Below are 17,932 nucleotides of genomic sequence, written 5' to 3'. Positions count from 1 at the left end.
TAAAGCTTGGATCTAAAATAATAAAATTTCCCAAAGAGTGGGACTTGAACCCAAGACCTCATACACACAAACAAAACTCTTAAACACTGAAGCAGATACAGATTTATGACCAATTCCATAAAAATAGAAATAAATTATTCAAGGCGTTACAACTCTACCCGCTAAAAGAAATTTCGACCTCGAAATTTACCTGATCCGAATAGATGAGGATACTGCTGACGCATCAAGTCCTCAGGTTCCCACGTGGCTTACTTAGTGCTATGATTCCACCATAGAACCTTAACCAATGAAATGGACTTCCTTTTCAGAACCTTAATATCACGATCCAAAGTCTGAACTGGCTCCTCCTCAAAAGTCAAATCTGGTCTAACCTTAATATTCTCAATAGAGACAACGTGAGATGGATTAGACCGATACTGCCCCAACATTGAGATGTGAAACACATCATGGATACAGTTTAACTCTGGAGGTAACTCCAATTGATAAGCGATTGGTCCTACACGCTTCAGATCCCTTATGCAATTTCTTCCAGATCGAGAAGTGAAGCGAGAATCTCTATCAGAAATTATTGAAATAGGAACCCCATCCAGTCTTACAATTTTAAAGATATATAGCTTCACTAGCTTTTGCAAAGAGTAGTCCATCCAAACCGGAATAAAATGAGCAGACTTGGTCATTCGATCCACAATGGCCCAAATAGAATCCTTCTAAGTCTATCGTCACCCGTTCTAATTTCCATAAGGGAATCTTAACAGGTTGTAACAAACTTGAAGGCAACTGGTGTTCAGCCTTAACTTGCTGGCACGTCAGACAACGAGCAACAAAATCTGTAACCTCACGTTTTAAACCCGGCCACCAGTACAGTTCATGGAGATCCCGATACATCTTATTACCACCGGGATGCATAGCATAAGGGCTACTATGTGCCTCCCTCAGAATGGACTGTCTCAGATCAGAATCATTCGGTACACAAACCTGACCTCGAAAACACAGAACCCCATCTGTTTTTAGCCTAAAATCCGAAGTGCAGCCACTTTCAACCTGACGAAAATGCTGAACCAAAGTCACATCCTCAACTGCTTATCCTGAATCTGATTAATCCAAGTCGACTTAACTTGCAACTAGGCAAACAGACCTCTATCCTTGAACATACTAAGACGAGCAAACATCGCTCTCATATCAATCATCGCTCTTCGATTGAGAGTATTGGCCACCACATTGGCCTTTCCAGGATGATATTCTATTGTGCAGTAATAATCTTTGAGCAGCTCAATCCATTGATGCTGTCTAATATTCAACTCCTTTTGAGTAAGGAGATACTTGATGCTCTTGTGATCAGTGTAGATGATACACCTCTTACCATACAAATAATGCCTCCAGATCTTTAACGCAAAAACCATAGCAGCTAACTCGAGATCATGCATTAGATACTTTCCTTCGTGTGACTTAAGCTGACGGGACGCATAAGCCACAACCTTACCATTTTGCATCAGTACACAACCCAAATCGACGTGCGACGCAGCACTGTATACCATAAACTCTTTACTAGATTTAGGCTGTATCAGAATTGGAGCCTGAGTCAGAACAAATTTGAGCTTCTCGAAGCTCGATTGTTGCACATCAGTCCAAACAAAAGGATCACCCTTACGCAGAAGCTTAGTTAAAGGAGCTTCAACCAGAGAAAACCCCTTAATCGCAGCCTTAATCCCGTAAGAGCCAAAAAACTGTGGATTTCAGATATGTTCTTAGGCTATTTCAATTCCAGCATAGCTTTAATCTTTCTAGGATCAATTTGAATCCCCTCCACAAAAACCACGTGGCCTAGAAAAGTTACCTCTCGTAACCAGAACTCACACTTGCTCAATTTAGCATAGAGTTGATTCTCTTAGAGTATCTGAAGCACTACTCTAATATGCTCATCATGCTCATCCTCGGTCTTAGAGTAAACTAGAATATCGTTGAGAAAGTCTACGATGAACTGATCCAGATACGGCTGAAAGACTTGATCCATCAAATTCATGAATATAGCCAGAGCATTCGTCAGACCAAATGACATAACTAGGAACTCGTAATGCCCATCACGAGTCCTAAATGCCATCTTATGAACATCCCCTTCCTTAACTCTAAGTTGATGATACCCAGAACGAAGATCTATTTTCAAGAACACTTAAGCCCCTCGGAACTGATCAAACAAATCGCCGATCCTCAGAAGTGGATACTTATTCTTCACAGTCAGTTTATTCAACTGCTGGTAATCGACGCACATCCTCATGGTACCATCATTTTTCTTTATAAACAAAATCGGTGTCCCCATAAAGACACACTGGGACGGCTGAAACCATGACCCAGAAGCTCTTGAAATTGATCCTTAAGCTCTGTAAGTTCCTTCGGTGCCATACGGTATGGAGTGATGGACACCGAAGCTGTACCCGATAGAAGCTCAATGTCGAACTCAACTTCTCGACTCAGAGGTAAACCCTATAACTCCTCAAAAAATAAATCTGAAAATTTCCTCACTGTTATAGTATCCCTACTAGAAGAGTACCTAGAAACTGACACACTAACGAAAGCCACATACGCCTCACACCTTTTCGAACCAATTTCTCAGCCACAAGAGTGGAGATCACATTGGACAGATAATCTCGACACTCTCCGATCACAACTATTTCCTTATCATCTATGGTCCTCGGAACAACCCTCTTAATCGCGCAATCCAAGCTAACTCGGTGCTCAACCAACCTGTCCATACCCAAGATTAAGTCGAACTCTTCAAACGAAAGCTCTATCAGATTTTCCAGAAATACAACCCTTTGCACTTCTAACGGGACATTCCTATAAAGTCTATTAACCAGAACAGATTGCCCCAAAGGACTCATTATAGTAATCTCACTAGAAGTACACTCCATAGAAAACCCCAAGTTTTCAGAAATAGTACTAGCTACATAGAAATGTGTAGAACCTATGTCTATCAGAGTATTATACGGGACATAAGAAATAAAGAACGTAACCGTGATAATATTAGGAGCATCTCTGTCCTCTCGATGTTGAGCAGCATAAACCAATGTAGACTGTCTCGCCTCATTTTGACTAGCACTTCTGTCCGGTGCTCTCTGTCCTCGGCCTATACCATTACCACCCCTAACCGGTCCACGACCCCTAGGTGGTTGAACTACCCTCTGAGACTGTACAAAACCAGGTCCCGAAGCTTGCATCTGATCAGTATGCTATGGACACTCTCGAATTCGATGCTTCAAAGATCCACACATCAAAAAAGCTCATAACCTCCTCCAACACTTTCTCGGATGGTGCCTACTACAATATCCACATGGTTGAATCTCAGTACGAGCAACAGAAACCCCCACTCTAATAGGCCCATCAGGTCTGACCCGTTTCTTAGGCCTCTGAAAAGAACTAGAAGGCTCTGAATCCCTCTTATTCTTGCCTCTCTCAAAATTCTTATTTTGGTGTTTCACGCGCTTAACCTTTTCGGCGATCTTTGCCTTATCTACAAGAACTGCGAACTCTCACTCCCTCTGTGGAGTGATCAATACCCTCAATTATCCCTCAAACCATCCTTAAAATGGACGCATTTCTCATACTTAGACGCCACCAAGCCTCGAGCGTAGTGGCTAAACCTTAGAAACTCAGCCTCACACTCCGCCATAGATCTATCACCTTGCGTGAGATTCATAAACTAGAATTTACAAGTATCTACATAGCTCGCCTCTACATACTTCCCCTGGAAGGCAGTCTTAAAATAATCCCAGTTCAAATGGTCCGGCTGAGTACCCTCCTTTATCAACAAACACCACTAATATGGTTCATTGTGAAGCAAAAAGACTATACCCTTTAATTTTTGCTCAGAAGTACAGTCGATGTCGGTCATGATTCTCTTGGTGGCCTCCAACCAATACTCGGCCATAATAAGGGCGACTCTAGTGACACTACAAATAACTCAGCTCCATTGGACAGGAGTCGTTCAGTTACCGACCTACGACTCCCAGATCCAGAATGGGGTCCAGCGATCCTCTCCAACACCTCAACATGGCTTAGGACAGTGCGTTGTCCCCAGCCGAGCGGCTTTCCCAGTCTCTGTAGCAGTCGATACTGGTGTCTCACTCGTGTCTTAATTTGGCATACTACCCAAAGTGGAAGACTCAGCTCGATCCCCCTACGGCCTCTATCGCTCCCACGAATACCACGACTGTGAGTTTCATGAGTGTTCATCGTATAGTCAAATTCTTATCTACATTATAAAATTTTATGTATCAGTTCTAGTATTTATTAGTAGATATTTTATACGAAAGTTATCAAAAGTTCAGAAATATTTTAGAGGTTTCAGTCTCTAACTAACTTAGTACAGTTTTAGAAAGTACTAACTACAATGTTTTCAGAATATTTTATCGAAGTTCAGAAATACTTACAGGATCGACGTCAGAGACTCGGTGTACCACATATTTTTTCAAATTATCTAAATTATTTGAAATCAATTCTTTTTGACAATTTTGGAACCCAAAATTCAAAGCCTGAGTTTTGCAACCCTGCTCTGATACCACTAAATGTAACACCCTAAACTTGACCTAAACGTTATGACCGTATTCGGAGATGTCACAAAAAAGGGTTTTTGAAAACTAAATCGCTCGATAAAACATTCAAATTATGTAACTCTTGTTCGTTTATAACCATTATCGAAAGCGTTATTTGAATAATTTATTTTTCAAAACATAAAATACAGCAGAAGTCATAAAGACGTTATATTTAAGAATCCCGTTAGTACTTTCAGAAAATATTTTTTTAGTAAAAATCATGTTTTTAGCTAATCGTATCAGATAAAGTGTTAAATCGAAAACCCAAATCCAAAATAAAACCAACAGTCTAGAGAGTCCATTAATTACAAACTTCCTAGAAATAATCCTTAATTAAATATATAAAATTCAAAATATTAAACAATTACAAACTCGTGGTCACTGTAAGGCTTCGTCACACCGATCTGCCTAAGTCCATGGATTACCTAAACAAAACAGACAAATAGATATGAGTTTTCATAAACTCAGTGTAACCCAACAGAATTAGACATGTTATTCATACAGATATCACATACGCAGTCAGATTCAGATTCAGATTCAGATTCAGACTTAAGTCCTTTACAAATACAGATAACAGAATCAGATATGCAAAACAGACGTACAGAATCCTACCCCATCTTCTACACACCAACATCGACCATCCCATCACACAATGTGGGGTTTAAAACACTCACACATCCCTACATACCATATAATGCCATTAAGACGCATATAAAAAAATATGCAGCAAAGCTACCAGAATATAAGATATAACCATACAGAACACTTCCTTCACATATACAATTCCCACCTCAATCATATATACAAAATATCATGCATACATGCTCATGTACAGATATCAAATATATGTTTAACAGAATAATCAAACATGCATAATAGTGTCATACTCAGAGCAAAATATCAGACTATCAGATCACATAATTTTAAGTTTTGGTTAGCCTGTACCGACCCTACGGTAGGCCCACAATCGATCGGAACGACTCGTGCGACCCTAGGGAAAATTTTAGAATTATGGGCCCATATGCCCGTGTGGGCCCACACGCCTAGATTGGCCTTACCCGTATAGCCCAAATGGTCTGGCCTAAAACTCACAGATCTATGTGGCATTCCCGTGAGCACCCATACGCCAAATTTGGCCTAGCCCGTGTGGCCTACACGGCCACACCCACAGCACCATATGGTCGTGACTCACACACAACCAACCACACGGCCAGGCACACGCCTGTGTGGCTTTGATTGAGAGGTTTTTTGGCTTTCATCGAAGCTTAATTTTCTGTGTTTCAGAAACACACTAGGAACGATTTTGAAAAAAAAACACTCCCAAGCCACTCATCACCTAAAATTGGCCAATAAACCACCGAATTAGTCATTTAAATCGACACTAAAATCGAAACCAAGGCTCCGTTCATTCCAATAAACAACCAAATTCTTATCTTCCAACGAACAACGGTGATTTCGCACAACTATAGCACTGATGGAAAGTCTCCAGCCCCTTGATCTTTTCCTAAACAACAAGGTACACATTATTAACCCAACCGAAACATCAAATAATTGGACAAAACTTCTAGATAACTTACCAAACACAACCCGAGCAAGAAACACATAACCCAACACAGAGATTGGCAATAGTCTGAACAAAAAAAAAGAAAAGGTAATGAAAGGAGGGAAAAACTGAGAGTGCCACCAAAAGGATGAACAACTGATGTCAGAATTTTTTTGAGAGGGAGAGAGAACCGAAATTTTCAAAAAAACAAAAATAAAAAATGAAATAAAATAAAATCTGATAACTTTCAATATCCCAACTCCCCACTATCTTCTCAACCACAACTACCCACTCGTACAGACTCCCAATCCTATCCAAACTCTCAGTCAATCGAGGCAAAAATTAACATCCACGCTTGCACAGGAATTCGAGCACATGACCTTCAACATACTAACTCCCTTCCATTTGAACCAATAGTCTCATTCTGATATGGATTAACAGACAATTTTATATAAGTCCACTCAACAAGGGTAAAGTTTGGATCTAAAATAACAAAATTTCCCAAAGAGTGGGACTTGAACCCAAGACCTCATACACACACACAAAACTGTTAACCACTGAAGTAGATACAGATTTATGACAGATTCCACTAAAACAGAAATAAATTATTTAGGGCGTTACATTCATAATAATAAAATAATAACATACATTCCCCCAAACATGTATACAATTACAAGAATGTCACATCTTATCAAATATAATCATACGTAAAGAAGAGAGAGAATTTTGGTCTCGGTTGTACTACAAACGTAACACAACCTGGCACTTTAATACTAATTATTGGAAAAATTCTGGTTCAAAAACAGTTTTCTTGCATATCGAAAAATTAAAATTTTCAAAACCAAGTCAATATGTGATATTTATAGCAATAAACCCTAAACTAAATTCACACATATATTTTCGAATTGACGAATCCTTATCGTTTTCAAATTTCAACCAAATAACTTTTTTCGCTATTCTCATACCATGAACTACTTCGATTGTGAGCTCGAATGATTCGAATCAAAACACAAGACTATAAATAGTTTTCTTTGTTTAAGTGTGAAAATGAAAATCTCTTCTCAAATAGAAACAGACATAAATTTTTATTCCAAAAAATAAATTTAATAGTTGAGAGTAAATTCTCTCTATTTTCGGGCAGAGTAACAATATCTTAAATTTGTGTCTCAATAACTCTACCAGTGTCATCTATTTATAAGGAGATGAGGTAGAACCCTTGTTGAATTATAGAAGTTTATTTCAACTACAAAAATGAACTCCTAGTTTATCTAGGATTATAGGGGGCGACAACCCTAGTTAATAATACTAGGGTTTCCCGTCCATCCCTTTTACATGAGGGGCTTTTAGGTCTCTCTCATATCGAGTCCAATTACAAGTACTTCCTGGGTTTTTGACTAAGTACTTTATAATTAGATCCAACCCGAGATTTTTTTTTCTATTTCCCAAAATAAACATCTTAATATTTTTCCATTAAATAATCTTCTCAACTCAGTTCTAGTTTTGTCAAAATAAACATCTTAATATTTTTCCATTAAATAATCTTCTCAACTTAGTTCTAGTTTTGTTAAAATCATTATGACTTTACCATAAAAGAATCTATGAAAAATATATTTAATATTTCGCATTCAACGATTCATAATGACCAAATGTTTTATTTCCATTTTAAACTTCATTTAATTTGAAAAACATAAAATTATTTTCAAATCATTTTTATTTTCTATTTTGGAAAAAACCTCATTCATTTCCAAATGATTTCATTTCTCCATTTCAATTTCAATTTGAAGAAAACAATAATCATTTCTAAATGTTTCCCATTTCTCCATTTTCACCATTTCTATTCATTTAATTAAACATGTAATTCATTTTTGATTTGAACGAGCTAGTGGAGTGACTGATTGGACATATGCAATTAAGGCTCAAATGATTTATAATTAAGTTCCAGGTTTTCGCCTATTAATTATAAATTCATTTAGTCACGAAGTCATTCTACTATAGTATCGTGACTGAGCTATCCCAAAGACATACCATTACGAAAACAACTCTATTAATGCTCATCCAATGATATTGTCACAAGTGTGTTACCCTCATAGGATATCCTTAATCTCTTTGGGATAATATTCATTCTCCCAATATGTTCTTGTTTTATCTCATGGTAACTATTACATCTTCCTTCATGAAAAGTGAATTACTATCAAATAGTAATCAAGTTATTCATTACAAAGATGAACAACTCGTGGCTACTTTTACTTTTCATCAACCATGTAAGGCCAATAAGAGGATATCATTTACCCATATCTCAGATTATGAATTCCATTGTTTTTAATGACGCTACATACTATAGAAGTTGTATACCCAACGCACCATCTTTCGATTCCTTATTTATTTAAAGTCAGGTTTTTACTTACATCAAAGTATACGAGTTACACATACATAATTTATCATCCACAAAGAATTTATGTATGTCATATTATGAACGTCACAAGTGAATAAATCCATAAACGGATTTAAAACCTATTCTTCTTGGGTCTTATCCGATGTACAATCAATCTTGTCAGTCACATCTATGCCTCTATCTTCTTGGAGTCATCCGCTCCGATGCCCAAGACAAGGTATCTCTACAATTGGACTTGATAGATGACATATCAGTCTTTCAATCAGTTTGATAATTTTTGATTAAACTAAAGACATGTTTAGTTTCATCTATACATACAAGTTGTCTTTTTGTATAATGATCCGACCACGTAATACCGCTTAGTATTAGTTTAAACATTAGACAACCAGTGAGCTAATATTTCCTTCTATTTTATTTTACATGCAAAAACCATATGAAGCCAATTATACAAAGTATATTAATGTAATCCATGAATTTTATTTTACTAAACAATCTGTTCAAAAAAATTACAAGTGTTACATAGACAAAAATACTACATTTAGGGCACTAGATCCAATACATCAAAGAACACTTCTAAGAATGAAAGCAAAGGTGTTGCTGTCAAAGAGGAGATTGAGAAAGAAAAGAAGAAAGGCATCTAGTTTCATGAATGTCTTGGTTATGGTTGTATTCAGGCTGAGTGTGTTAACACTTTAAAGAAGATGAAGAAGGGATTGAGTTTTCTATGGAATGATCAAGACACTTTTAGCAATTCTGGGTCTGATTAGGAACAAGTGAATAACATTGTTACCTTCAGTTTGAATATATTATCTGGTTTTGAGCTTGAGGTAGATGATGATTTTGATGGAGGTTCTGATGAAGAGCTCCCGAACACTTACAAGACAATGCGGAGTAAATAAGAACAAGTATGTGAGTTGATTACTCGGTTATCATAGGATAATACTCAACTAAAGGAAGAAAATAGGAAGTTGATCAAGCAGGTTGAGGCTAAAGAGTTTTTGTTGACCAAAGAGTTAGATAATCTGGTTAACACCGAAAAGAGTTGGCTGAAACAAAATTTCTTCTTGAGAAGTTCAATGCTAGGATTAGCAAGTTGGATGAAATACTTTCCTTTGGAAAAGGGAACTTGGAAGAGGTGGACTAAGATTTATCAACAAAGGGAAAGTCATTATGGAGAGTTTAGTTGTGTTTGTGAGAGCATCCAAGCATACTAAAGTTGGTGAATGCTAAACTAAGACTATCGACTCGAAAAGTGGGAGGGTTTGGGCAAAAACATAGGCCTGAAAAATGGTCTTAGACAAAAAATGAAGCCCATTTTCTGAATAGATCGAGCCTTAGGTAAGCTTTTCTTGGCTCAGGCCCAACCCAAATTTGAAAAAAAAAATTCTTATTGTGTTTTGCTGTTTTTTCTACTATTTTGTTGTTATTTTGCTACCGTTTCGGTATTATATTATTACTATTTTGTTGTTGCTGCTCTGATATTGTATAATTATTGTTTTATTGTTAATTTTTCTATTATTTTAGAGGCATGTGCTTGTTAAGTTACACATATTTTAATGTTATTTAGGTATATATACTTTTTTAATTCGTTTTCAATTTGTTGGAAAACATTTATTTTATTTTTTTAGTGTATTTGAAGTATTATATTTTTTAAATTTGTTTTTGTATAAAAAATATTATAAAAAAATTAATACGGGCAAGTTGGGCCAAGCTCGAGTTTTAGCATTTTTATCTAGGTTGGGCTTGGAAAAATATTTAGGCTTATTTTTCAAGTCGGGTCGAGCCTAGGCCTAGAAAACGAGCCTAAAATTTTGTTGAGGCTCGACCCGTGATCACCTCTAACTAAAACTATGATTATTAAGAATAAAAAGGTATCTACTCGTTCTAGAATCATTCATCATGATTGTGGTACACCATGACATATTAGACCAAGGTGTTTCAATATGTTAAATGATTTGAGGTGGAAACATTCAATGCCAGATAAAGTGCCAACTACACACAACCACTCAACGACTAAAAGACAAAAATAAGTTTGGAGGAAAAAACAAGTAAAGTGTTTGCTTGTAGCACATAGATCCTTGAAGGTTTCTCATGAAGATGTGTGGCATTTCGACAATGGTTGTTCAAGACACATGATAAATAATTAGAATTTCATTGTTGACTTTGAAGATTATCTTGGTGGGGGAGTTGCTTTTGGTGATGAAAATATGGGTGATATAATTAAAAAAGGTACTCTAGATACTCCATGTTTGCCTAGGTTGAAAAATATGTTACAAGTGAATGGTTTGAAAGCTAATATTGTCAATATAAGACAATTGTCTGACCAAAAGATGTTGGCCAACTTCACCAAAAATGGTTGGGAAGTGTCTTTCTAAGACAAAGAAGAAAATTATGGAAGGGGTCAGGATATTTGATAATTTCTACAAGGTTCTACAATCTGTGAAGTGTAACAAGGCAAGTGTCTTTAATTTAGAAATATGGCATGAGAAAATTGGCCACGTGCATTACAAAAAACTTCAAAGACTGATCCAATTCAAAGCTGTTAGCGTTGTTCCTTAACTGAATGGTGATGTTCTTGAAGTCTATAGCAATTGTTTGAAGGGTAAACAACATAGAGAGAAGCGTTAAAAAGTCTCTCAAGTTCAAAAATTCGAGCTACTAAAGTTACTTAACATGGATTTGATAGGCCTTATACAAACAGAGAGTATTGGTGGCAAGAGATATGTGATAGTCTGCGTAGATGACTTTTTGATATTCATATGGGTGAGATTCTTTAGAGACAAGTCTGACACTTTTGAAGCCTTCAGGAAGCAGTGCAGAATCTTGATAAATGAAAAGGGTCGAGTAATTGGAATGATTAGAAGGATAAGATGCGACCACGAAAGGGAGTTTGAAAATGAGGATTTTGTTGATTACTATAAGAATGAAGTGATCACGTAACACTCCTAACCCGAATCCATCGCCGGAACAGGGTTACGAAGCATCAAATTAATTATCAGACATTTCATTTCACCTAGCATTCATATTAGAAATCAATCAAAATCATACATATTGTCCCTTAAACGAGACATCGAGGGCTAAATTATGTATTAGAAACAAATAGGGACTAAGTCAAAAACTCAAAAAAAATTCAGAAATATTTAAAATTTTCAATACTGCAGGGGTCACATGGTCATGTGGCCAGGCCGTTTGACTCACACAGTTTGAAGGCATGCCCGTGTTTCAGGCCGTTTAGGCATTCGAAATAGGTGCCCTTTGCGAATTTTCACTTTGGCCTCTCCATTTTCTTTCTTCTTTTCTTTTTTTTTTTTTGAAATATTTTTGATTGAATCTGAACTCATAGGATTAGGCATATCCTTGTTATCTCTTCTGATTAAAATTGACGCTTTTCCAAATAAGGCCTTCAACATAAAGTCCTTCCCAACTTGGGATAAAGTTCTTTTTGTATGGGAAAGATCTTCTTCAATACCAGGTCCCTCTCAATGAGTTCTCTAGGACGGACTCCTTTTTGTGAGCTCGCATCATTTTCTTTTGGCGCATTTGACCATGATGGATAACTTTGAACATTCCTCTTCAATCGCATCATTTTTTTTGGGCAATATGACATTAATCGTGAACAGACTGCAAATTTTAGTACATTGTCAAATATGATCCTTTTGGCGTTCCATACTGACATACGATTTTTCACGAATTTTCTAACTGTCGACTTTGTGACATTGGCATATGAAGCAGCTTCCACCCATTTAGTAAAATAATTGACGACCACAAAGATGAATCAATGGTCGTCAGATTCTTTTGGCGAGATCAACCAAATGACCTTCATGCCCCACATAAGGAGAAGTCATGTATCCCAATGATTCTTTGTATGGTAAGATCCGTTTCTCGACTTGTTCTACCATCTTTAACAAGTTCAGAAATAGGCTACAATCTATGTCATCTTCAAAGTTATGAGATCCCTCTAAACACATGTCTCGCTCAAAAGGAGATTCTAAGTCTATAGCAGCGTCACTCATGTCATTGATATCTGGAGACCCATAGTAAGTGCAAAAGAATATAAAAAAGAATGTGTGAATTTACGAATAATTATTTGTACAATAAGAAAATCCAAAAGGATGAAAGAATAATTATTCAAAAAGAATGAAAAATATTGGCTCAAAAATAAATGTAAAGATATATTTTATTAGAATAATGACGTTCAGACATGAGCCTTTTTCACAAAGGAATTTCTATCATTTTTAGGCTAAAAACAACAAAAATGTTCTGAACATTACTCTAAATAAGCTCTAAAAACTACAGGAATTTCTTTCGCAGTCCAATTGTTTAGAACACTCCAAATTTATAAGGGCGGATATCTAACAAGGTCCCTTTCCATTTGTGTCCTCATATATGTCATTGATGTGAACACTTCCCATCATTATGTGTATGTTTTTCTCCTCTTTAATTTCCTCACAAAGCTTCATCTCCTTGTCATCCATCATGCCCTGAATCAAGGCCTTGAATTTCACACTCTCTTGGGTTTCGTGCCCCTTCTCGTGATGGAACTCATAATGGTTCCTTGTCTTTCCATGGTTTCCTCCTGAATCAGAAATAACCAATCCCATTCCTGCCCTCACGTCTACCCCATTATCAATATGATTGGGTAGTGGATTTTCTGCGCTAGACGAGTCATCAAATCTGACAACACCCATGTTAATGAGTCTTTCAACTAGTTTCTTAAAGGCGGTGCAATTCTCTATTGAGTGCCCCGTAATTCCTGCGTGGTATTCACACTAAGCATTTGCGTTATACCATTTAGGAAATGGAGGCAACATTGGTTTCTGGTAGAAAGGGGACACCACATGCGCATTAAATAGGCTTTGATATAGCTCACTATATGACATTGGTATATGCGTGAACTGAGGCTTTTCTGTATTTTCCTTCGTGTAAGATTCTTGCTTTAAAGGACTCTGGTGGCTGGTGGTTTCTGTCTTTGACCGGCCCACAGCGATTGGTTTTGAGTGGCCCTTGTTATATCGGCCTGCATTATCCCCCTTATTCCCCTTTCTTTTTGGGGCCTTTATAGTGTCTGGGTACTCTACCCTCGCCTATTTTATTTCTACTGGATTATCAAGAGCAATAGGATAGGCTAGATTGTTCCTCAGATTGGATCTTGAGCCTATCGGGTGATTCATTGGTGTTAAGGTATCGGTCCGATATTGGTGATATTTGATAGTAAGGGGTGTCCCTTGTGGACGCATATCTGGCTGGACACTTATCGGGGTAAAATCTGAGGGATAAACAGGGTCTTCATTATCCTCCCCAAAGTGGACTACTGGGCTCTCCTCTCTTTCTAAGCCTCTAGCCAATAACTGGGTTAACTGGTTTATCATATCGCTTTGGGATTCTAGCATCTGATCTTTCATATCTTGTTGAAATTTAGTCAGCTGCTCTAGCATCTGCTCTATTCTCTCCAATCTTTGATCCATGCCTCCTGAATTTGCTTGGGTACGTAACGGTGTTTGGTTTGTTAGTTGGTTTCCAGATTAACTGAGGAGTGACTTAAATTAATTAGAATCTTTTAATATTTTTTAATGCATATGAAGCAAATGCAATGCATGAAATGAATGCAAAAAGACGTCAATTTTGATTCAATTCCATTTAAGAAAACTTTACTAGAAATTAAATTTCTTTACATAAAATGAACTACAAATAAGACTTTTCCCTAATGCCCAGAACTCTAATCTTTCTAAGTAACAAAGCTAATTCTCGCCCCCGATCCGATTCTAATTCATACTTCACACTCAGCATGTCAGCCTGTACTGCCAAAGTCTGTATGTGATCAGCTACTTCTCGAAAAGTCTGTATGTGATCAGCTACTTCTCGAATCTGGACCACAGCTTCCTCCATAATATGATCTCTGCTCCTAACTTGATTCTGAAAGTAGTGGAGCTGTTCATTATTACGACTTTCATTTGCTTCCAAGTACTCGATCCGGATCTCATAATTTTGCAGCGCTGCTTCTAGCTCTTCTATTATTTTCTTCATTTTCTCAATCTTACTAAAGCTTGCTTTTAACTCTATTGCGGAATTTCGACTTTGATAATGACGAAGGGATTTTTCCAACTCGGTCACCCTATCCTTCAATTCACCTTTCTCTCTTTGGCTATCTGACAAACTCTTTTCTAAGGCATCATTTCGCATCTGCATCTCTTTGAATTTTCGCTCCCATCTATCGGTTTTGTCCTTTCTTTCTCGAATTTCTGCTCGCCACTGTTTTGAAGTTTTTTCCATCCCAGCAGTTCTTATTGACAAACGTAACTTTTTATACTCTGTCTTTAGACTATCTAACTCCTCATCAGCCTTGTTTTTCCCCTTTCTTAATTTCTCAGTTTCGAGCTTCTGAACGTCTATGTCTAATCTCAAGTTCATCTTTTATTCCTCCATTTGTTCTATCTTCTTTTCTAAATCCGCATTCCTCCTTTCAAAATCTTGTCTTATGATTTCCAACTCAGAAGGGACGACCCGCAAATATTCCTCTATTGACTGGCTGTTTTCCTGACTTATCTTGGGTATATTGTCGTTAATTCTCCTCACCCACCATTCATTATACTCTGGAGTTGTCATCGGACCCACAGCTAACCTCTTCATTCGGCGAGTCTATTTCCAAGCACTAGCTATCTCTTGAATCTTCTTTCTATAACCATCATCTCTGTACGAAAATCCACAATCAGCTATCCCTTGGGTCGCAGGTATAAATTGCCTTGACTTATACTGCCTTAGCACCAACAATAGGGCATATCCAACAGCTCCCCAAATTCTGACCAGTGGAACCCAATCGAAATTACCACACCTATACAGGATCTCATCTGGAAGCAACCAAAGAGGTCTCCACTCGATGTCTTCTTCTTGAAGATTCTGAAGAATTCTCATCCACTTTTCCTTCGAAATGTCTTCTCTTCTAGGCGTAGCTACTATCTCCTTCAGTGGTGAATAATTTTTAGAGAAAACTTGATACGAAACCTTATCCACCTTCCAAAAGTGACTGTGAAGCCATGCGAGTAGAAGCTGTGCACATCCAATAAATCTGCCTTCACCTGTTTTCTGGCATGCACTCAATTACCTGAAAGTTTCTGCCAAAATTGTCGGAATCGGTGTAACCCTCTTATCAAGTCGGTCAAATAAATCAGTGATTGCTTCATCAACATGTCCCAAAGCTTTGGGGAAGACAACTAAACCGTATATACTCAAAGCGAAGACATCCACTCTCTTCCTCACGTCTGGGTGCGTTAAAATTGCATTCTTCAAACTCTTCAAGGGAATGCACTTGCTACCTCCCTTTTGCTTAATCCGTGCAGCTACCCACTGCTCACTCATCCCCGTTATACACATCAGCTTTTTCGAAAAGGTTGGCACATTTACGGCTTTTGAGTAAACTTTGTCTACTTGAAACTTTGAACATCGAAGTAACGCCATATATTCTTCTATCGTAGGCACTAAATCGACCCTCCCAAATGTGAAGCAGCTATAAGCAGGATTCCAAAACTGGGTGAGGGCTCGAAACAAATGCTTGTCTACCTTTACATCATGTAAATAAGGTAAATCCCCATCATTATTATAAAATAGCTGTCTAACCTCGTCATTCCACTGACCCCAAATTTCCCTCAACTCTTGCAAGTTGTTTTGAGTTACACTGATACACGTAAAATCCCATAATTCTGATAAATACCCGTCAGCCAAACTATCGTCTTTCTCTCGTTGTATAGCCTCAGACCAAGTTCGGACAGTCGCATTGTCCTCCACTTTATCAAGAAACCCTTTTTCCATGACAAGCTTTATATCTAGCAACTGAATATGAACTGACGCCTTTTATGATGAAATGAAATGCCATGTCATGTAATCAAAATAAAACACAAAAGTTAGTATCAAATATAAGCATATAATCAAGGAAGAGTAAAACGTCTATTAGGACATCTACTAGGGTTTAGTGTGGTTCTACCTAAGGCAAGCTCCTAAGACTCATTATATGCGGTTTGGCTCTAAAGTAAAGGTACCTAAACCAGCAGATTCCTCGATCTTCACCCATTATAGGCTCATATAGATCAAGTTCGGTTCAGGGGAACACATTTTCTCTATGGCTATACGGAGATGATAATCTCACGAAGGCATAGGTACTAATGTATTTCGAAAGCGATCCACTATCCTATACGGAGGTGAAAACCTCACGAAGGAATAGTTTTTCACTCCCACTTAAAAGGGTAAAATCATTCAACTCATGTAATGTATAATGCAAAGATCAATTAAGCAAGAAAATAATGAATACAAAAGGATCTCATGATTTTTAAAAAAAAATATTTTCTCGACCATAAGACAAAAATTAATCAACTTTGTGGCTCGACTCTCTTATTTTAAAAAAAGTCCCCAGTGGAGTCGCCAAGCTGTTGAAACCATTTTTATTTTTGAAAAAACAAAAATTAGGTGTCGATGAAAATGAGAGTCGCCACCAATCTTTTATTGAGGTGTGATTGGATCACCTAAAAAAATAGCTTTGGTCTACGAGTTTTAGAAAAATGGATCCGAGAGTCGGTTACGTACGAGGAAGGATTAGCACCCTTGTAACGCCCAAATTGGTACCTAGTTAATTAATTAGTGTCTTTAATGTCGAAAATTTAAAAATATGATCCTTAATAAAACTTAAAAAAAAGTTACTTATTAAGACTCTTATCATTTCGGAGAAAGAAAATGAGTACCCAATGCGTTAGGGCACGACATTCTAATTCCTCAAAAATGAATTAGTCCAAAATACTCGTGTAATAAAATAAAATAAAATTTTAATTTGTTTAAGATTTAAGAAATCGCGACCCAATACGTCAGGGCACAATTTCTCAAAATCCTAAACTTGGAATATTTTCTTTATTATTATTTAAAAAAAATATGTCTCGAGAAATCAACACGTCACATCCAATACGTTAGGATACAACTTATTAAATTCCCAACAACAAGCCTTATTTTTTTTGATTAATGAGCACTTCTCGATTGTTAGATTTAACGAAGAAAATTGGAACCCAATACGTTAGGGCTCAATTTCCTTGAAAATCCTAAATACGAGTATTATCTCAATTTTGAAAATTTTCTATTTTTAAAACTCGAGTAAAAAGGGTGATGTAATGTTACATTGAATGCATGTACAGATATCGCAATAACAAATATCATTAATAAATCGACAATTGTATAGAAATAGCATAAATAAATAAATAAATAAATAAACAAACAAATAAAAATAAATCAATTACATGCAAAGCATCAAATAAATGAGCAAAGTAAAAACATAAATCAATAAACAAATGAAGGAAATAAAAAAATATAAAGAATAAAAGATACATAATATATACATTAAAATGATGAAGAATGAAAGACATACACATGAATTGACAT

At 36.8% G+C, this 17,932-nt stretch overlaps 1 protein-coding gene across 1 annotated transcript; it reads right to left on the bottom strand.

Moving 5' to 3' along the window:
* Positions 1 to 1,121: 1,121 nt before the first annotated feature.
* On the bottom strand, positions 1,122 to 3,212 carry LOC105793356 (uncharacterized). The gene is made up of 5 exons (XM_052634856.1): positions 2,598 to 3,212; positions 2,325 to 2,478; positions 1,907 to 2,151; positions 1,361 to 1,724; positions 1,122 to 1,240 (listed from the first exon to the last, which is right to left on the bottom strand). The coding sequence occupies exons 1-5, from the start codon at positions 3,210 to 3,212 to the stop codon at positions 1,122 to 1,124; spliced, it is 1,497 nt and encodes a 498-aa protein (XP_052490816.1).
* Positions 3,213 to 17,932: the final 14,720 nt, after the last annotated feature.

The sequence above is a fragment of the Gossypium raimondii genome, chromosome 8 (assembly GCF_025698545.1).
Source record: "Gossypium raimondii isolate GPD5lz chromosome 8, ASM2569854v1, whole genome shotgun sequence".
NCBI lineage: Eukaryota > Viridiplantae > Streptophyta > Magnoliopsida > Malvales > Malvaceae > Gossypium > Gossypium raimondii.
This window is presented reverse-complemented; position numbering and strand designations above follow the sequence as displayed.